Source organism: Heterodontus francisci, chromosome 33, assembly GCF_036365525.1.
Source record: "Heterodontus francisci isolate sHetFra1 chromosome 33, sHetFra1.hap1, whole genome shotgun sequence".
NCBI classification, from domain to species: Eukaryota; Metazoa; Chordata; class Chondrichthyes; order Heterodontiformes; family Heterodontidae; genus Heterodontus; species Heterodontus francisci.
In genome coordinates this window covers 34,884,071-34,906,439 of record NC_090403.1, presented here as the reverse complement: position 1 = coordinate 34,906,439, position 22,369 = coordinate 34,884,071, and the positions used below count along the sequence as shown (strand labels likewise).

Here is a 22,369-nt window from a genome sequence, read left to right as displayed (position 1 = left end):
AAGGATAATCCAGGAAATTATAGGCCGGTGAGCCTTACATCAGTGGTAGGAAAATTATTAGAGAGGATTCTTCGGGACAGGATTTACTCCCATTTGGAAACAAATGAATTTATTAGCGAGAGGCAGCATAGTTTTGTGAAGGGGAGGTCGTGTCTCACTAACTTGATCGAGTTTTTTGAGGAAGTGACGAAGATGATTGATGAAGGAAGGGCAGTGGATGTTGTCTATATGGACTTCAGTAAAGCCTTTGACAAGATCCCTCATGGCAGACTGGTACAAAAGGTGAAGTCACACAGGATCAGAGGTGAGCTTGCAAGATGGATCCAGAACTGGCTCGGTCATAGAAGACAGAGGGCAGCAGTGGAAGGGTGCTTTTCTGAATGCAGGGCTGGGACTAGTGGTGTTCCGCAGGGATCAGTGCTGGGACCTTTGCTGTTTGTAGTATATATAAATGATTTGGAGGAAAACGTGGCTGGTCTGATTACTAAGTTTGCGGATGACACAAAGGTTGGTGGAGTTGCTGACAGTGATGAGGATTGTCAGAGGATACAGCAGGATATAGATCGGTTGGAGACTTGGGCAGAGAAATGGCAGATGGAATTTAATCCGGACGAATGTGAGGTAATGCATTTTGGAAGATCTAATACAGGTGGGAAGTATACAGTAAATGGTAGAACCCTTAGGAGTATTGGCAGGCAGAGAGAACTGGGCGTACAGATCCACAGGTCACTGAAAGTGGCAACGCAGGTGGATAAGGTAGTCAAGAAGGCATACGGCATGCTTGCCTTCATCGGTCAGGGCACAGAGTATAAAAATTGGCAAGTCATGCTGCAGCTGTACAGAACTTTAGTTAAGCCACACTTAGATTATTTCGTGCAATTCTGTTCGCCATACTACCAGAAGGACGTGGAGGCTTTGGAGAGGGTACAGAAGAGGTTTACCAGGATGTTGCCTGGTCTGGAGGGCATTAGCTATGAGGAGACGTTGGATAAACTCGGATTGTTTTCACCGGAACGACGGAGGTGGAGGGGCGACATGATAGAGGTTTACAAAGTTATGAGTGGCATGGACAGAGTGGATAGTCAGAAGCTTTTTCCCAGGGTGGAAGAGTCAGTTACTCGGGGACCTAGGTTTAAGGTGCGAGAGGCAAGGTTTAGAGGGGACTCCTGCAGTGATGTCCTGGAGCTCAGAAGATTGACCTCCAACAACACAATCATCTTCCTTTGCGCTAGGTATGACTCCAACCAGTGGAGGGTTTTCCCCCTGATTCCCATTGACTTCAGTTTTGCTAGGGCTCCTTGATGCCCTCTGCATCTGCTGCCAATCACCAAGTCCTGCAACCATTTTCTCATGAATTTTCAAATAGACCAAATACATAATTAAATCGGAAAACTGTTTTCCAAAATGGTCTTCTAATGTTAAATTATATAAGTGCATATACTCCTACCAGTGTGCATCATTCTCCCAACACAACGCACCCCACCCCCCCCCACTCTGCCCACCTACTCTTTAGAACTTACACTATGGTGTTACACTGGAGACAAGGGCCTAAGTTTTCCAATCAAATGCCAAATAGTGACCATTCATTAGAATGGGTTACAGTCAGCTTGAGAAACTTGGGCCATTTTGTGTAGAAACCCTTTACTAAGAGATCATGAATGGTACAGATGACTGGGAAAAGCTCATGCTCTACTGCAAAATGTCCACTTCTAGGCTTCCCCAAATCAATAATTATAAAATACCAAACCTGGCAATAAGGCCCAATGGAGAAATACCAGTAAATTTGAAGATATCGCCATTGCTCCGCCAATGGTTCAGTATGTCTTGCCAGTCACCACCTAACCCACACAGGTCCGATGTGGTTCACTGTGTTAAACGAACTACCATCAGGCAAGCAGCAGTAGGGCATTTTGGCCTCAAGGGCCACTGGGTTAGGGAAGGAGGAAAGGAGGGGAGTGAGGGAGGTGGTGGGTGGGGGGAATGGCCAAAATTTCTGTTCCTGATTCCTATCCGGTTTATGCGAGGACATAATTATCTGCCATTCGTTGTTAAAAAGCCTGTTTGCAACAATAAAACAAGTGTGGGAATGCTGACAGATTGGATAAGGTACCAAGAAGCATCCAGTGCCAGCAGAACACAAGCACAGTAAGGTGTATAGTTCAAGAAAGAAATGAAAAGGAGAAAACTGGCATGAAAAAAATAAGGGTTTCTCTCTTCATAGTATTCCCAGATTACATATGTGCTAAGAATCCTAGGAGTCTTGGTAGACTGGACACTCAACATAGCCAATCAATGCACAGCAGCAATCAACAAAGCCAACAGAATGTTGAACTAGTACGCAAAACAGCAGAATATAAACGGAAGTGATGAAAATTTACAATGCACCGATCAGACCGTACATTTGACACTGCAATATGTTCTAGCTGCAAAGAAATAAGGGAAACAGTCAAGTTTTAGAGACAGAGCAGAGAAGAGCCATAAAGTCGATCACTGGTGCTAGTGATATGAATTATAAGAAAGACTGAAGAAACTTGGGCTTTTCAGCCTGGTAAGGTGTTTCCAAACTGATCATATACAGATATATAAGATTGGTAATGAAATGGAAAAAGTAAACTCAGAATATTACTTTAATTAAATTATAGAAGAATAAAGAGAGATTTATAAAGAGGCAATTTTGATACTGCTATCAGGAAATTGCTCGTCACACAATGTGATCCACATATGGAACAGACTTCCAGACAAAGCAGTGGAAGTGATAACCTGAAATCACTTAAGAAACAATTGGAAGACTTTAGTATGGGGGAATGAATTAAGATGGGCCAAATGGCCTTCCTCATCCATAATTATCTTGTAATCCATGCGACTATTTCATAGAGTATAATTCCTGCTGATCTACCAAGAGTAGATGTGGAGCAGTGGGGGGAGTTTCATTATTACACATACATTGGAGGATGGTGAATAGGTATTTCAACTAGTTAATTCACAAGTGAATTCTAGAACATAAATTCAATTAACTTTTTGGATCACCAGAATTACCCTTCAGATTTGATTCATTTCCTAAATGTTTACAATCTGGAAGGGCTCAAAATTCACCAAATACTCATAAAAGGTTCGATCAAGAAAACAACTCTGAACATTTTCTGATACAAAAAACAAATCCCAGAAGAAATAAAAATTCCAGTTTCTTACACCTTCCTTCCAAAACATTTTATTTTAATCTATTGTTCTCTAACAGCTGTGTGCATACATGACGTTTGAACATATATGCTGGGTTACACTTTAGATGACAAACGGAAACGTCTGTGACAAAGTCTTGGCACTGAAATATTTAGCAGAACTTCATAAAATATTAAGTAGGGTCAATGTTTGTGTGTCTATCTCCTCCCCACGCATCCCAAAAATATTCAAGCTACTATTTAGGATTACTCAACAGGGATTACATAGAGGCGATATAAAATTAGGCGACTGAAACAATTCAGCAAACAAGAGTTAGCAAGGGACAAGGTATGAGCTGCCAGTTTAGAGGGCAAGAGGAATAAACAGAAAATAATGCTAGATGAGCCAGCAATTAACAGGGAAAGCAAAGGAATATGGATAATCTCACTATGGATCAGCTATTCTCAATACATTTTCTAGCATAAAGTCAATAAAAAGAACTTGATAAAGCGATCCAAACAGAGCGGGATTTTTTTGGTTGTGGTTCTGTCATGTCAGAGGTAATCAGTTTAATTCTGATTAATGAAGTACTGTAATAACTTATCATGGATTTGCCAATAAAGGCATACAGTTTCTGTATAGACTGTGATACATAACAGAAGAGAAAGATAATCAGCAAGTGAATCTTTTAAAGTTGAAAATCCAGCAGCTAAGTCAGCAATGTACAGTGGATATCATGTACATTCTAGCCCCTCCAATTACTTAAGTTTCTCCTTTATCATCTAAATGCATCTGAGACACAGCGATGGCAGCACAATTCATTAAAGAGCATTCTACGGGCAACTGCATCTATGCAATTTTCACAAACTTATAACTGGTTCAGATCAGTAGTGGCCTAGATATGATTGCAGATCAGCTCAGGTGTGCACAAAATATAGGTCCTTTAACAGGGAACAGTCATGATGGTGGTGAAATTTATGATGCACGCTGATCTTCACTTTTAGTTTCACTGCAACATGTTGGAATGTCATGCCAAGTTATATAGATAAGCCATAATATTTTAAAATTACAACAGCTGCATTGTCTATTTGTCTTCTGTTATAAATCAAACATGCTTCTCAAAGCACCCAAACAGAAACTATGCCAAGAGGGTGAAGGTTGACAGGTTTATGAAGGTGAAAAAAAAAATTACTTGGCAAATTGCTAATTATATTAGAAGAGTTGTCCCTAAACATATTGGTCTAATGCTTAAGCAAAATGTGTTTTCCAATAAATGCAATGTTACAGTTACCATTGTACACTGCTTCCCTGCTGAAGATGTATGCTTTGAAGCAGTTTCACTCAATACAGTTTCACTCAATGCCACTGTAAGTCATTATCAGTTAAGAAGAGAGTGAATTTTTAAAGCTGTTTTACTGTTTTGAGCAGCAGGAATAAGCCCCACTTCTATTCACATGAATTTGAATATGTAGACTGCAATGCAGATTTATCAACAAAGATGGATAATGAAATGGTGAGAATTAATACTGAAACAAATGTGTAGATAGAAGCATAAAATTACAAAAAGACAATGATAGATTGAATAAGTGAGCAAAACTGTGGCACATGCATTTCAATGCAGCTAAATTTCAGGTCACCCATTTGGACCAAAAAAAAATCTCCAAGTTTTCCACTATTTAAAAAAAAATTAACAGTGGAGGTCCAAAGAGAGGTCCAGGAATGTAGATCACTAAAATGTACAGCAAGATACAAAAATAATGAGTAAGGTTAATGAGATATTAGCCTTTATAACTTGAGGGCTAGAATATAAAGATATACAAAACCCTGGTTAGACCACATCGGGAGTACTGTGTACCGTTCTGGGCAGAACACCTTAAGAAAGATATACTGGCCTCGGAAGCAATGCAGCATAGGGTGACCAGAATGTGACCAAGGCTCCAAAGGTTAGATTGAGGAGAGATTACATACGCTAGGCTTGTATTGCCTGTAATATGGTAGGTTAAAGGGTGATTTGATTGAGGATTTTGAGAGGAAGTGATAGGGTAGATAGAGAGAAACTTTTTCCTGCTAAGACAAGGGGACATAACCTTAAAATCAGAGACAGGACATTCAGGAAGGCAGCTAAGAAAAACTTTTTCACAAAAAAGATGGTAGATGTGTAGAACTCTTGCCCATCTAGCTCAATTCATAATTTTAAATATGAGAACGATAGATTTTTGCTGGAAAGGAGTATAAAAGGATCTGAAGCCAAGGCAGATAGATGGAGTTAAGATACAGACCAGCCATGATCTCACTGAATGGCAGAACAAGCTCAAAGAGCTGAATAGCCTGCTCCTGTCCTATATGCCTAAGAAATGTGATTGTAGAAAGAGGAAAGAAAATTAAATAAAACTGGAAGAGTAATCAAAAGGGTAAAAGACTAAAAAGAGTAAAAAGAGTAAATCAAGCAAATCAAAGGGGAAAAACATTTAAGCAGATAAAGCAAAAGAAAAACATGGAAAAATAAAACTGATAAAGGAATTAAACAAATGAAAAGGATTCTGTGGTTTAACACTCTAGCAAAATCCTTAAGATAACCTAACAGAGTACTCCATCATTCCAAAGAATACTATTCTGACCTCAACAGAAGCTATATTGAGTTTTCCATACATCAAACTCGCATCATAACTGGCACATTGCCAAACAGGTCCTACATAAGTAGACTAGAAATTGTAGCTCATCATAATATCTATCCACTCTGGTTGTATCTCTGTCACTTCTTGGTCCACAAAATACCAGCTGCAGCATCTTTTTTCATTTCCCTAATATGTAGAACTATCAACTTTCCTACGAAAGATTCGCATGAGGAATCAGGTACTTCATGTCTATATCCATTATGCCCATAATCCCCAGCACTTCTCTTGCTCTCTGCCTAATGGTTGCAGCTTGTTGCTTTTAACCATGTTTATGTTTTTCACACAAGGCAGCATCTCTGGCATACAACTTTCAACTGAAAATCTCACAGCTACCATTTTCCAATGTATTCTAACCTAATAATGTAACTTTATACTAAAATACAACATCCTGCTACACAAATTAGAGCTGCCCTAAATGGTTAGAATTAAACAAAAATAGAAGTAACGTTATTTTGATTCTTTTGTGAAGTGTGGGGCTGGGATCATAACAATAAAAATGAGAGAGAGAGAGAGAGAAATTGGATACTTTAAAAATAAAGAAGCACTTAAACAGTTGGTAGTACTCAAAATAGCAAAGTCACCAAATGTGAATGGGATATTATATCCTAGGGTCCTGAAGGAAGCAAGGGTGATGCAGGCTCTAGCCACAAGCTTTTGATCATCTTTGGATATCGAAGTGATGCCTGAGGACTGTAGGGTTGCAAATGTTACACCTCTGTTCAAATCAGGCATTAAACTGGTAACTATAGGATAGGCAGCTTAATGGCTATGATGGAAAAACTTGTAGAGACCATAATCTGAGGCAAAACTGTCATTTGGAAGAACGAGTTAATAAAATGATAGCCAACACAGATTTACTGAAGGCAAATTGTGCAACCAAGCTTGATTGAGCTCTTAGATGAAGTTACGAAGAAGTTTGCTGAGGGTAGAGCAGTTAATGCTGCATATATGAACTTTCAAAAGGCTTTTGATAAAGTGCCAAAATACAGATTTGTTAGCAATATCAAGGCCCATGGGATTAAAAGAGCAGTGGTAGCATGGATATACAATTGAATACGAGACAGACAGCAGATAGTAGTGGTGAATGGCTGTTTATCAGACCGGAGGAAGTACACAGTAGCGCCCTCAGAGTCCATATTGAGGCCACAGTTCTTTTTGATGTACATTAATGACCTAGATTTGAGTTTAGAAGGCAATATTGCAGCTTGTTGATGACACAAAACTTTGAAATGTACTCGACAGTGAGGAGGATAGTAGCAGATTTCAAGAGCATATAGACAGACTGGTGAAATGTGCAGACAGATAATTTGAAATTTAATGCACAGGAGTGTTAAGTAATGCATTTTGGAAGGAAGGGTGATATAAACTAAATTATAAAATTTAAAGACACTGAACATCAAGACTTGAGGATTCACATACACAAATCTTTGAAGGTGGCAGAGCAAATTCAGAAGGCTGTTAAAAACGCAAGAGATCCTGGCTTTATAAAGAGATGTATAAAGTACAAAAGCAAGTAAGTTTTTTTTCTTTCACAGGATGTGGCATTGCTAGCTTAGCCAGCATTATTGTCCATCCCTAATTGCCCTGGAGAAGGTGGTGGTGAGCCGCCTTCTTGAACCGCTGCAGATATACCAACAGTGCTGTTAGGGAGGGAGTTCCAGGATTTTGACCCAGCAACAGTGAAGGAACAGTGATATGGTTCCAAGTCAGGATGGTGTGGGGCTTGGAAGAGAACTTGCAGGTGGTGGTGTTCCCATGCATCTGCTGCTCTTGTCCTTCTAGGTAGTAAAGGTCACAGGTTTGGAATGTGCGGTCAAAGGAGCTTTGGTGAGTTGCTGCAGTGCATCTTGTTGATGGTACACATTGCTGCCACTTTGCGTTGGTGGTGGAGGGAGAGAATGCTGGATGGGGTGCCAATCAAATGGGCTGCTTTATCCTGGTGGTGTTGAGCTTCTTGAGTGTTGTTAGAGCTACACTCATCCAGGCAAGTAGACAGTATTCCATCACACTCTAGACTTGTGGTGTAGATGGTGGACAGGCTTTGGGGTGTCAGAAGGTGAGATACTCACCACAGAATTTTTTATTAATTTGTTCATGGGATGTGGACATCGCTGGCTAGGCCAGCATATATTACCCATCCCAAATTGCCCTTGAACCGAATGGTTTGCTCGGCCATTTCAGAGGGCATTGAAGAGTCAACCATATTGCTGTGGGGCTGGAGTCACATGTAGGCGAGACCAGGTAAGGACAGCAGATTTCCATCCCTAAAGGACATTAGTGAACAAGATGGGTTTTTACAACAATCAACGATGGTTTCATGGTCACCATTAGACTAGCTTTTAATTATATTTTTATTCATTGAATTCAAATTTCACCATCTGCCATGATGGAATTGAAACTCATGCCCCCAGAGCATTAGTCTGGGCCTCTGGATTACTCGTCCAGTGACATTCCCACTACGCCACCACCTCCCCAGTGAATTCCCAGCCTCTGACCAGCTCTTATAGCCACATTACCTATATGGCTGGTCCAGTTCAGTTTCTGGTCAATGGTAAACCCCAGGATGTTGATAGTGCGGGATTCAGCAGCACCAATTCCATTGAATATCAAGGGGAGATGGTTGGATTCAGTCTTGTTGGCAATGGTCATAGCCTAGCACTTAAGTCACAAGTTACATTCACGCCACACATCAGCCCAAGACTAAATGTTATTCAGATCTTGCTGCATATGAACACAGACTGCTTCAGTATCTGAGGAGTTGTGAATGGTGCTGAACATTGCACAGTGAACATCCCCACTTCTGACCTTATGATGGAGTAAAGGTCATTGATGAAGCAGCTGAAGATGGTTGGGCTTTGGACACTACCGTGAGGAACTCCTGTAGCAATGTCCCGGGACTGAGATGACTGACCTCCAACAATCACAGCCACCTTCCTGTGCATTAGTTATGACTCCAACCAGTGGAGAGTTTTCCCCCAATTCCCCTTGACTCCAGTTTTGCTGGGGCTCCTTGATGCCACACTCGGTCAAATGCTGCCTTAATGTCAAGGGCAGTCACTCCCCCTCACCTCGAGTTCAGCTCTTTTGTCCGTGTTTGGGCCAAGGTTGTACTGAGGACAGGAGCTGAGCGGCCCTGGCGGAACCCAAACTGAGCATCAGTAGTTAGGTTATTGCTGAGTAAATGCCACTTGATTGCACTGTCAATGACCCCTTCCATCAGTCTGCTCATGAACGACAGCAGATTGATGGAGCGTTAGTTGACTGGATTGGATTTGTCCTGCTTTTTGTGTTCAGGACATACCTGGGCAATTTTCCACATTGCCAGGTAGATGCCAGTGTTGTAGCTGTACTGGAACAGCTTGGCTAGGGACGCAGCAAGTTCTAGAGCACAAGCCTTCAGTACTATTGCCAGAATGTTGTCAGGGCCCATAGCCTTTGCAGTATCCAGTGCCTTAAGCCATTTTTTGATATCGCATGGGGTGAATCAAATTAGCTGAAGACTGGCATCTGTGATGCTGGGGACCTCAGAAGGAGACTGAGATGGTCCACCCGCTTGGCACTTCTGGCTGAAGGTGGTTGTAAATGCTTCAGTCTTGCCTTTGGCACTGATGTGCTGGGCTCCCCCTTCATTGAGGATGGGAATATTTGTGGAGCCTCCACCTCCTGTTAGTTGTTTAATTGCCCACTAACGTTCACGACTGGATGTGGCAGGACTGCAGAGCTTAGATCTAATCCATTGGTTGTGGGATCGCTTAACGCTATCTATCACATGCTGCATCCGCTCTTTGGCATGCATGTAGTCCTGCGTTATAGCTTCACAGATATGCCTGGTGCTGCTTCCAGCATGCCCTCCTGCACTCTTCACTGCACCAGGGTTGATCCCCCGGCTTGAAGGTAATGGTAGAGTGGGGCATTTGCCGGGCCATGAGGTTACAGATTGCCGTTGAATACAATTATGCTGCTGCTGATGGCCCACATCGCCTCATGGATGCCCGGTTTTGAGTTGCTAGATCTGTTCGAAATCTATCCCATTTATAGCACAGTGGTAGTGTCACACATACGATGGAGGATATCCTCATTGTGAAGACAGGACTTTGTCTCCAGAAGTACCATGCAGTGGTTACTCCTACCAATACTGTCGTGGACAAATGCATCTGTGACAAGTAGATTGGTGAGGACGAGGTCAAATATGTTTTTCCCTCTTATTGGCTCCCTCACCACCTGCCGCAGACCCAGTCTAGCAGTTTTGTCTTTTAGGACTTTGCCAGCTCGGTCAGTAGTGGTGCTACCAAGACATTGAAGTCCCCTGCCCAGAGTACATTCTATGCCCATGCCACCCTCAGTACTTCTTCCAAGTGGTGTTCAACATGGAGGAGTACTGATTCATCAGCTGAGGGGGTGGGGTGAGGAAACAGTAGGTGGTAATCAGCAGGAGGTTTCCATGCCCTTCTATGACCTGGTGCCATGAGGCTTCATAGGGTCCGGAGTCAATGTTGAGGACTCCCAGTACGACTCCTTTCTGATTGTATACCACTGTGGCACAACCCCTGACGGAAGCGACTGGGACACTGGCTGTAAGGTATGATTCCACGAGTATGACCATGTCAGGCTGTTGCTTGACTAGCCTGTGGGACAACTCTCCCAATTTTGGCACAAGCCCCCAGATGTTAATAAGGAGGTCTTTGCAGAGTCAACAGGGCTGGGTGTGCCATTGTTGTTTCCGGTTCCTAGGTCGATGCCAGGTGGTCCATCCAGTTTCATTCCATTTATCTTTTCTTCAGCGGCTTGGTACAACTGAGTGGATTTTGTCAGTGGCAGAGAAGGTGAAGGAGTGATTTAATAGAGGTGTTCAAGATTACAAAGGATTTTGAATGAGTAGATAGACAGAAATTGTTTCCACAAACAGGAATATTGGCACAGATTTTTAAAAATTGGCAAAAGAACCAGGAGGGGAAGTGTGGAGATTTTTTTTAATGCAACAAGTTATGATTTGTAATGCACTGCCTAAAATGGCAGTAGAAGTAGATTCAATTATAACTTTCAAAAGGGAACTGGATATATATTTGAAATGGGGGGGCACGGGGTGGGGGGAGGGGGGGAAATCGCAGAGCTAAGGGAAAGAGCAGGGAGAGGGACTAATTGGATTGCTCTTTCAAAGAACAGTTATGATGGGCCAATGGCCTTCTTCTGCACTGCGAGATTCCAGGATTTAATGAAAATTACAGCAAAAGATGTACTCAACACACAGATATTAAACCAGGAACGCAATGTTGTAAATAATATGAATTGGAGCACATGCAGGAATTGAAAACATACATTTCATAAAACAATGAATACACCTGAACCAATAATTTGCATACTTAATTACCAGTCCAGCAACATTTATTCTAATATTTAGTCAACTGATTGACATAATTGTAAACAAAAATAAAAATACATCCTCTTTGGCTGAAATTTTGTATGCATTTTACCTGGCAAGTTAAAAATAAACATAACTGTTATTAAAAGTAATTTTACCAACAGTCCTATTTCCAAATCACTGGTTGATTTTTAAAATATGAAATTCCATTCCCTTACTAATGCATTATAACAGGGTTAATCACCCTGCTTCCCTCTTCCCCAAACATACAGATACACACAGCGTCCATACCTGCCTTCTTCGATCACTGTCCATTTACTCACTAGGCTTCCACTTCACCTTGTTAGGATGCTTCCTGAGGGAACACAATCGGCAGGTATGACTGCAACAGTGAAAACATGCCCCATTTATTCTTTGGTTCCTATCTTCTGCATGAATACATAAATGAGAAGCGTCGATTTAGGGGTCATTTGATCGAGGTTTACAAAATGATTAGGGTAATAGATTGTGTTCGAGTAGACAGTTTATTCCGACCAATTACGTTAGGGCAGATCTGGAGTCATAATTATAACTTGCATAAGTCGACATATAGAGAGATCTTATGAGGTGCTCCTTTTGACAGAGAATTATGGACCTCTGGAACAGGCTTCTGGCTTGAGTAGAGGATGGCAATACATTGAATTCCTTCAAGCGAGTGCTGGACCTGTTTCTGACTGGGGCAAAGATCACTTCATAGAAAAGGTGGGTACTGCATAGCATTATCAAGGCCAGAGAGATCTCCTGGATTAGTTTTGATCACCCAAGAGGGTCAGAGAGGCATTTCCATAAGTTCTCCCCACCAAACTGGCCTGAGTCTTTTGTCTGCTTTCTCGCCTCTACCAGGAGATGAGTGTGTTTTGGGCAAGGTGGGGAGAGTATATATTGTGTGCGACAGGCTGGATAGACTGAGGGCCTTTTCCTGTCCGACATTGTTCATATGTTCTCTTCTTCCTGAATTTAGTTGCGTCTCATTGTCAGACTCTTATAATTCTTTCCATGTAACAGCAAGTACCTAAAAATGGTTGCAGCTTTAATTAATAAAATGCTCTTTCCCAATCTTTCCCTGCCAACATTAAGAGTCAGGGTCATTCTCTTCTATTGTGCATTCTAAAACTAGAAAAATCTTTTTCATTTAATTGTGTAGCTGGAGACAAAGTCACCTAACCATACAGAAAGTTATGTTGCTCTCAATCATGTTTCCTGCGCCTTCATATGGCACATTAGTTATCTGAAGTTATGTACAAATCCTTAATTTACAACTGATGGCATTAAGTAACAATCGCAGCCTAAATGTTAATTAATTATTCTTTTAAAAAAAACAGCACTTTACATAGAATGCCAACAGTTGCTGAGCTGTTTTAGACAGCAAGACCTGCTCATGTTGGGGTGACCGGGAGTTTATACAATTTACAAATTATAATTTTCCAGTATATGTCAGAAGTCTTTTATAACAAAATCTTGTTTATCACAAAAATATTTGACCATCAGGAGCCAGCTGGCTGATTACTACTGTGTGCCACTTGAACAAAACGGAGCTCAACAGGGATGTATTGCAGTTTTGACACTAATTCAAAAGGTGATATACACCATGCACACTGGAACAAAGAAAAAGCCAATAGAAACATATACCCATGATGTCCAAGTTTATTGTAAATGACATGTACAGGTCAAGAACCTGCTCATCGACATTTGCCTTCATCTTTCTTATGGTAGAAGGAAAAAACAACACCAAACATGATAAAATAGACTGACTAGGGAAAAGACAGATACCCTTAATGATGTGGACTAATGCCACAAGAATGGAAAAAAAAAAGAGCTGAACATGAGGGAGTTATAGTCCAGGGGCTTTGCACCAATAAAATTTTTTCCACTTCTGTTCCCTTTCATACACTAATCAGTCATGTCTCCTGCCACCACCTAGCTCAGAGTTGAATAATTATTTTAATAAGAAGAATTTGTATTTATGCTAAAATACAGCAAACTTCAGGAAATCCATACTCATGGAACCTCTACCACAAAATAGAGATGAGATTCACAATGCAATCAGGGTAAGCCATTGAAATTCTTGAAGCTAAAATCGTTGAGATTAGTTAAGTACCATAACTGAGGTAAAAGAAAGTTAAACACTGGGCGGCACAGTGGTTAGCACCGCAGCCTCACAGCTCCAGCGACCCGGGTTCAATTCTGGGTACTGCCTGTGTGGAGTTTGCAAGTTCTCCCTGTGTCTGCGTGGGTTTTCTCTGGGTGCTCCAGTTTCCTCCCATAGCCAAAAGACTTGCAGGTTGGTAGGTAAATTGGCCATTATAAATTGCCCCTAGTATAGGTAGGTGGTAGGGAAATATAGTGACAGGTGGGATATGGGGATGTGGTAGGAATGTGGGTGGTTGATGGTCGGCACAGAGTCGGTGAGCCGAAGGGCCTGTTTCAGTGCTGTATCTCTAAACTAAACAAACTAAACTCCATAATCGAGGAAAGGTGCTCAATTCTGAGCTTTATCATTTTGCATTCTTTCCAGTAGCTGTGTGAGAAAACAGCAATGCAGCAAACAAGCAGAAAACTGCATTCTATTCATTATTATTTGATGTTTAAAGTTTAATATGTAGAAAAATATTTAAACCCAGTAGTGTTATTTTCCAGTATGACACTGTTTAGTTGGCTATATTAGCATGTCCTTAAAACTCCCTCCCTTCCTGCAACACAATGCAAAGTCACATGCTAAAACTCACATTAGCACTGTCAATTATGTTACAAATTTCCATCCAGAAGTTCACAAACCAAACAAAAAGGAACTGTACACATAGAAAACACAGAAAAGTTTAACTGATAGTGTTCGAAGATGAATTGCTTTTGTAATTTGGATATTATTTGTGCTTTATCACATCAGCTGAAACTAAAAGAATAGTACTTAATACTGGTCTCAAGCACTGGTTAAAATAGTTAATACCGCATACCAATCTCCTTTAAACTAATTTAAACCAATGGGGAAATTATTCATGACCTTTGAGTATGACATTCTGTAGCACATTCTTAATTATTAATCAGTGTAGATATAATTAATAAAGTTATCAGAATTTAGTGTTATTGTGAAATTGTATTTAGCTATATCAACAAAACTGTTGTGAATAATTTCTGAACAAAAGTAAATTGCAAATGTTGCTGTGTGAAGTTAGTTATTGTGGCAGCTCACACTCCAAGCAATTTTGTGGTAGTACTATTAGCAGTATGGTAGAATGGCATTGTGTAAAATATGGACTTCTCTTCCACTACTTCAGAAAGTACATGAATAAAATTTCCATAAATTCGAACAGCCTCCAACACTTTCCCAAGTCTTTGACTAAAGAACTTCAGTTACTGGGCACTGCCATTTGGAGGGTGCCCATCACTTTGAAATTGTTATAACTTTGAAGTTATACGTACACGAACAAAACCAGATATAACAGAAAAACTCATTTTAAAATTCAGCAGAACACCTTGCTTTCAGATAACTGTCCAAAATTATCATGAACCTAAAAGTGCATTATAGTAAGAGCTAATTAAAGCTTTACAATGACTTCCTTGCAGTCTATTAGGGCTGTTCATCTCCAATCAAACAAGTCACCTCTCAACTCTACGAGGGTCAGATAAAGCAAAGGACACAATATTAATGTCTATCCCATATAATCTTGCTAACTGGAAAAACAGTAACTGAAATATTATTGGCCAAATTAAATTATAAACAGCTTTTCTTACTTTTTCCCCCCAAATGGGAGATTTCTAGCAGTTTAACTGCAACAATAGTTATTTTGCTATTTACATACCTTGCCTAAAACATTCTGTAAATTCAACTGCAATGTCTGAACATAGCTACAAAATAATACAGAAAGTACTACTAATGCATGCTGATATTGTAGACACCAAACATAGTGAGAAAGGATGTTTGTGAACATGCAAGATAGTCATAACCATACTCTTTCCTTCCACTAGCATTTGCATGTGTCTGCGAATTGTCTTTCTTACATTCTGTTCTCCTGATAGAGTCCCATCATTTTGATGTGGGCATTTGACCTCTTTTTCCAAGTGGAACCCATTCCAACACCAAGAGTGCTGGACTTGACACACATTACAACTTTCTTATTCCAAAAGGCTTGATTTCTACATAGTCAATTCTTCTCATATTTTTTGCAGGACAGTGTCCTTCCCAAATCCTAAAGCATGCCTCTCATCTACCAGAATAGTTGCCGTAGAAGCAAAACACTATGCTTGCTTCAAAAGATTCATTTGGTTACTCCAATACAAACAGCTTTGAAACCAGATGCCAGTTGAATGTAGTTTTCTTCCGACTTCTGCCATATGGTTTGACATAGGATTCAGAATGTGGATACTACATTACATAAATCACATTTCCAATTCAAATTAATGCAAACATGCACAAAATGGCATGCCAGGAAGGCAAGTGGAATTTATCACTGAGAACTGTTTATCTGTGGAGACTTACCACAGAGATGATAGTCAACTCATTAGTGTTTTCTCATGTTATATGTTCTTGCATTTGCCAAATGTGTGCTTCATGCCTTCACTTCATTTGTAAATACAAAATTTCTTTCAGTCTGTAAATTCTGATCTGTTTACATCTGTGCACATTAAAGTGATTGACAGCATAAAACAAGACAATGGAAGATACCTTTACTTGCAGTAATCTGTTTGTTGTAGTAGTTAACACATTGGGTCTTACAGCTCTGTAACCACAGACTGCATAAAAACACAGCTTCCAGATTATGGGAGACAAGGTTCACTTTGGAGAACTGCTGTGCAACAGTGAATGAGAAAAAGTTCTATACAAACTAAAATTCCAACAGTTACAAATACTTTAGAAAAGTGGGAGCCTCACTCTTTTTTTTATAGGTTAGGACTTTTTTTAATGATCTAAAAATTATTTTATGACCATGTACTGTAAATTATCACTGTGCAGAAATTATGTTCTTCAGTTATTCCTTTACTATGAGTGGCACTACACATCAACCATAAGCAGCTTCCACACCAATAAAACAAAATTATCTATATAAAACATTCTAGTTGTTTTAGAATATGGACTAGCAACTTTAAAGTCAGAATGTAATCATCACTGAATAATGGTAACATGAAACATATGCCTGGAGCTCTATTTAATCTTCCTGTACAAACAAACATACAGGTGCTATGAAACAAAAATAGGTATCCCAGCAACATAACTGTTACCACAGTAATGCAGATGCGACATGTAACAAACGTTTTCCTTTTACCTGACAGTCATCTATGCAGAGACAACTTGATGCGTCTGTGCTGCAAGCAGAAAAGTAGCATAAACGGGACATAACCTAGTCATTTCTCTGGCAGTATACTAATTTATTTACGTAAAGTGTAGAACTAATCTAGTTGCATTAGGGTCACAATTTTCCCCCTATATTTTGTAATCCAATGGCCTACTTTGGAATACGACTTATATTTCTGTAGCACTCATCATATATAAATAGAGATATTTCCCAGTCCTTGCCACAGTGAGTAAAAAGGGGAGTATCAGCAGAAAACAAAATACCCACTTAAAGAGGATCTTAAGAACATTTTAAAAATGGGATGGAAAATGACATTATGGATAGATGTTAATACAGTTTCAGATAGCCAGCCTTTCAGCCAATCTTCCCATGCTATCAGTGGTAGAGCACATGGACCATGAAATTAAAACTGAAGGATGGCTAGGGGAGATCAGAGATAGAGAAAAACAAGATCATGGAGGGATGTGAAAGGCAATAATGAGCACCTAAAAGTTGATGGTCTGCAACACAGGAAGCCAGTGGAGTTTGTCCAGGACAGAACTAATAGGGATGCAAGCTTAGTGCAGATGAAGATATGGGCTGCAAATTTTTGGATGACTGGTTTGTCAGTGGTATACAGGGGGGAGGCCAACAACGAGAGCAATAGAAAATTCCAGCCACATGCTGGTAAAAGCAATGATCACAATTTCAGTGGCAGAGTGAGAGAGGTGAGTGAACATGGGTGATGGTGCAGATGTGAAAGTGTCATTGGTAACTGAGCAGAAGTTGGAAAGGAAGTTGTGCAGATGTCAAGCAGCATGTTGATGTTCTTCCTTCCTGGAACTGTGAAAGACATAAATCCCAAGGATCTGACCTGGCACTACTACCGTTTCCAGTTTATATTAATAACTTGGATTCAGACACTTAGTGCAAACTGATCAGGTAGATGAAACCAAACTACAAAGGGCAGTTGATTCTGAGGAGGCATCTCAAGAAACGTAAAATGAGTCAAATTAAATAAGGCAGGTGAAATTTAATATGGACACACGTAAAACAATGCACATAAACTGAGTGGCATAGGCAGTCTAAAAATAGTTAAAGAGAAAATTGAACGAAGATCTATTGGTCACAACAGCCTGGACTTTCTGCAACGTAGTGCTTTCTTTCAGCGCAATTTGTCTGTAATCAGCCAACAGCACAAAAGGAATATCAAGAGGAAATTATTTCCAGTGCAAACTGAGTTTTCATGATCTTTTCCACCAGTTAAAAACATTGCATGAGAAGCCGGCCCTGCCCCCAAAATTGGCTACATAAATCTGCCAAATAGAATTCATCACCCTTGCAAGTTTCCACTAATTGTGCCCGTTTGCAGGCCTTCAAGGTGGCTCTTAAGTCAAGCTTTTCTTTAAAGGCGTAAAGACACTAATAGGCACATTATAAAAGCCTTTAACGTTTTAATTACTAAGTGACTACTGCACACCAATGAAACTAAAAAAAACTGCAGTTATTTGCTCAAGTAATTTTTAATTATATAAAACTGAGTTATTTACAGGTGTTGTACTAGGCACTGATTAAAAATACTTAATTTTTGTGATTAAACTCATTTTTAGCTGTATTACACAAACTGCAACAAGTAACACTTAAAAATATGTCAAGGAATATTTTTTAATGAATATTTAAGAAGTTACTTTCCAAAAGCTGCAATTGAACTGGTTCACATTCAGTGATACACAAAATGAGTTTGAGTGGCAACTTGAGCAAAAAAAACTTCTGAAACTTAGCGCAATTTGTACCCAGATCACCGATTGCACCCAAAGCAGAAATGCTTGGCCAACATGTCCAACTATTGCAAAGCAGCAGATCACAGGTCAGAGGACATCAGGCTTAAACTGTATATTTCACTAGTCAGAGCACACCTTGGGCTGGATTTTGTTAGGATCCCGACAGGGGACCATGGCTGAGGGCGGGGGTGGCTGGAAGAGTGTACCGGCAGCGGCTCACCACGGAGTCAGCCCGATCTTCCTGGCGGTGGCGAGGCTCCGTAGCAACCCCCCCCCCCCACCGCTGCACAACGGGAACCAACTTTGAATATTTAAATCAAGAAAATGAATACATTTAAATAAATTTGTCAGTGATCTTACCTGCTGCCCAGGATCTTCTGAGCAGCGGCCAGCACTCACGCGCCTTCACTCTCAAGGAAAGCTGGCGCCAAAGTGGGGAAGGGGTGTACTTAGAATTTTCAGTGTAGTGGTGGGGGGGTTCAGGGTCAAATGTGCCCCAATAGTGTAGGGGAGGGGGCAAAGGGGTGACCTCTGCACTTTGAGCAGTTTGCAGGGGGAAGGTCAAGTCTTGCATGTACGTCTTTTGTGGGGGCGGGGTGCATAAGGCAACTAATATCTGTAAGTGTTATGGGGGTGGGTAAGGGGCGATATTTTTTTATTGCGGTATATGGTTTTAAATATTTAAATTTAGCAGGTCTGGTCGGCCTTTAAAAATAAAGCCAGCACCTGCGCACGGGCAGCTGATGCCGTTGCCGGCATTACAGAGCCCGCCCCCACCACGTGATTAGGGTGGGCAGCCCAACCAGCGTTATCATCTTGAGCCAATGCGCGGTAGATCGCAGCAGCATGGCGGTGCGTGGGATGCCATTTTTTCGCCCATCGCCACTCCTGGCAGCAGGAGAATAAAATTCAGTCCCTTGAGTTTTCTGTTAGAATCTGGTCACCAAAGCACAAGACAAATGTTCAAGCTTACGAGCATTAGGCTGATCAGATATCTGAAATATAAGCAAAGCCTGGAGAAACTTGACCTTTTCAGTCTTTGTCACTGACTCCGGAATATTGTGCATTCACCCCACCACTGGCAACCATGCTTTCATCTGTCTGTGCCTCAAACTCTGGAATTGTGTCCCTCAACCCATCTGCCTCTCGCTTGTTTCTTTAATGTCCAGCTTAAAATCTGCCTCTTTGATCATGTTTTTAGTCACCCTATATAATAGTTCCTTCTTTAGGTGCACATTTCCATCTGATTATGCCTCTGAGAGGTGCATTGGGATGATTTTCTGCATGAAAGGCACTGTATAAATGTAGGTTGTTGTTACTGAAGGAAGGAAGCTGAGGTGATTTTACACAGATTTCCAAGATCGTAAACAGATTGAAATAACTAAATTTGAAATATTGCTTCAAACTAAATTGTGAGGGTAGGTCAGGTTCAAACTAATGAGAAGTTAAAATGTTTTTCACAGAAGGAATGGCCAATACATGGAATGGATTTCTGAATAGAAAAGTGGAGACTGAATCCCTCAAATCATTCCAGTAAAAGATGAGATGCTGCTATGAAGGAAGAAGTGTCTTTCTTGTTGGATTTACGAGGATGGGTCGAATGACCTTCCGTATCTTTATTATCTTATGGATATATTGTATAGAGGAGGCACTGTTTGGGGTGGCATGGTCAACAGTGTCAAGGCAGCAGAGCGATCAAGGAGGATGAGGAAGGACAGTGAGCTGTGGTTGCAGTAATGGATGATAATAGTTCTGACTAGAGTGGTTTCTGTGCTGTGCAGGGTGGAAGATTGATTTTAGGAATGGTGACAGGTTACTTATTCTTTATCCACACAGAATTAACAGAAATATTAAGAAGTGCCACAAATAGCCTGTTAGCATGTCATTTTATTTTAATCAGTCAACTATCTGGCAAACACAGGCACAAATCAGTCTTTCAAACCAAGCTACTGAGGAAGCCACACGTTTTCTTTGTTCACTACATTGTCCATCAAATTACTGAATCTGCCATTCAGGCCTGATAGTTCCAATGTCATCTCAGAGCCATTTTAACCCCAAAGACGTCTGTCACTAGTTTCCATTAGACAGCAGATTCCAACCCTCAACTTATCAAACAGAAGGAGCTCTTTATGAGAATGGTGAGCAACACAACACATGACAAAAGGTGAGAATGCAATGCCACTAATCCAGTGCAGTACTGAGGGAGTGCTGCACTGTCGGAAGTGCCATCTTTTTGATGAAACATTAAACCGAGGCCTTGTCTACTTTCAGGTGGGCATAGAAGATGCCATGGCACTATATTGAAGATCAGGGGAGTTATCCCCAGTGTCCTGGCCGACATTGATCCCTCACTCAACATCAGAGAAAACAGATTATTTGATCATTATCACATTGCTGATTGTGGGAGCTGGCTGTGCTCAAATTGGCTGCTATGTTTCCTACATTACAATAGTGACTTCACTTCAATATTATCACGTTTCATTGCATAGCATATTGGTCAGCATGAAGTAAAAAATTAACACACCATCACCTTCTCAATTAGGGATGAGCAACAAATACTAGTCTTGCCAGCGATGCTCGCATCGCAAGAATAAAATAAACACTCACTTCTGTGTCACCTAAAACGAGTACACAAAGTTTTTTTTTTAAAGTAGCTTAAAGCAACTCAAAGTAGAGGAGTAAAATAATTTGCTCTGGGTATAGACATGTGCAGACTGTCCACCTGCAATGGCACTGAACAGAACTTCCTGATCCAACTGAAAATGTGGACATTAGTTGCAAATATAATCCACACCTTGAGAACCAGAACGTGTAACAAAAGAACTTACACGAGACTCACCAACTTTCACCTCATTTGGATCAAAAAAAGGTGACCCTGGTTGATATATCTGATTAAATGAACCTTCAGGCTGGTCCCTTCTTTTCGACTGTAAATTATTACTAGGTATATGCCCCCAATACTGACAGCTTTGGTTTAAATCTATTATATAATATTAATGTTGATGCTGATACAACCACAACCTGCAATTACGTGGCAATGCCATTTCGTTAACATTGGTTAGGACAACCGAATTGAAACTGTTTTCTGGGCTGGTTGGCCAGGCCAGCCCAGCCCCCACTGTTCAGCAGCTGCTGTTTTTGCACAAACCGCTTCCATTCTCCAGCAAAGCCTGAGGGCGGGTCCAAAAAAACCATCAACCAATCAGGTGGCAGGACGCCTCCGGCTCGGCGTTAATTGACAGCGGACAGGCCAATCACAGGGCGAACGGGGCGGAACGCGCAGCAGTGGAACATTCGCAGGCCCAGCGCAAAGAAGCGGCTTCTCGTACTTTCCATGAGCTGGGAGGTTCGGGAGCCCCTCTGCCCGGGGATGCTCCGCCTGAGCGTCAGGCGGCACAGCGGCAGCGGTGAAGTCTTGTGGTTCCCTCCACACGAGGCTTGGATGGGCGGCGGCAAATAAATCAAAGCGGGGGGAAGGGGGGTTAATACAGCAATCATGCCGCCCACCGGGAGAGCGCAGCCATCAGCAGAGCTGATAATGTAATGGAGCCGCGGCCCAATGCGACGCTCACCTTCCTGCGCGGCATTATTCTCCTCGGAAAGTCGCCGCTTACTCCCTTTCTCACCAGGACCGGCGGCGCCACTCACAAACAATCGCGAGCTACTCGCGCCGTTGGCCGTTGTTGTTTTTCACCACTTCCGGTTGGAGCGCGCACACTCCACCGGAAGCCAACCAGCCTGGTGTTCCGGGCGGAAAAGATTTACCTTTTGCATTTCGTTCCGGTTGCGCGGCCGGTGAGGCAGAGCTGTTCTTGTCGCAAGTGGAGTGGGATCACGGTGATAAAATAGATCGGCCTATTTAAATAAGGATCTACGTTCCAATGTTAGAACGAGATGTGTAGTTGAATCAGATGCAAAGTACTGCGGATGCTGGAAGTCTGAAATAAAAACAGCAGAATGCTGGAAATAGTTACGTCAATGAGCAGCTGTGGAGAGAGAAACAGTTACTGTGTCAGCTCATTGATCAGAACTGGAAGAGGATAGAGAAGTTAACAGGTTTTAAAGCAAGTAATGAGACAGGGAAAGGTTTTA

The 22,369-nt window shown here is 41.2% G+C and overlaps 1 protein-coding gene across 3 annotated transcripts in view; it reads right to left on the bottom strand.

The window, feature by feature from the left end:
* kat7b (K(lysine) acetyltransferase 7b) overlaps positions 1-21,999 on the bottom strand; it is a 91,665-nt gene extending 69,666 nt beyond the window's left edge. For 2 of the 3 annotated variants that reach the window (XM_068013299.1, XM_068013301.1), the window contains exons 1-2: positions 21,850-21,999; positions 11,482-11,545 (exon numbers count right to left, since the gene is read on the bottom strand). In XM_068013299.1, coding sequence (XP_067869400.1) covers positions 11,482-11,505 — 24 coding nt within the window. In that variant the 5' untranslated portion in view covers positions 11,506-11,545; positions 21,850-21,999. The remainder of the gene's footprint in view (positions 1-11,481; positions 11,546-21,849) is intronic. The other variant, XM_068013300.1, reaches the window with a different exon arrangement.
* Between the last annotated feature and the right edge of the window lie 370 nt (positions 22,000-22,369).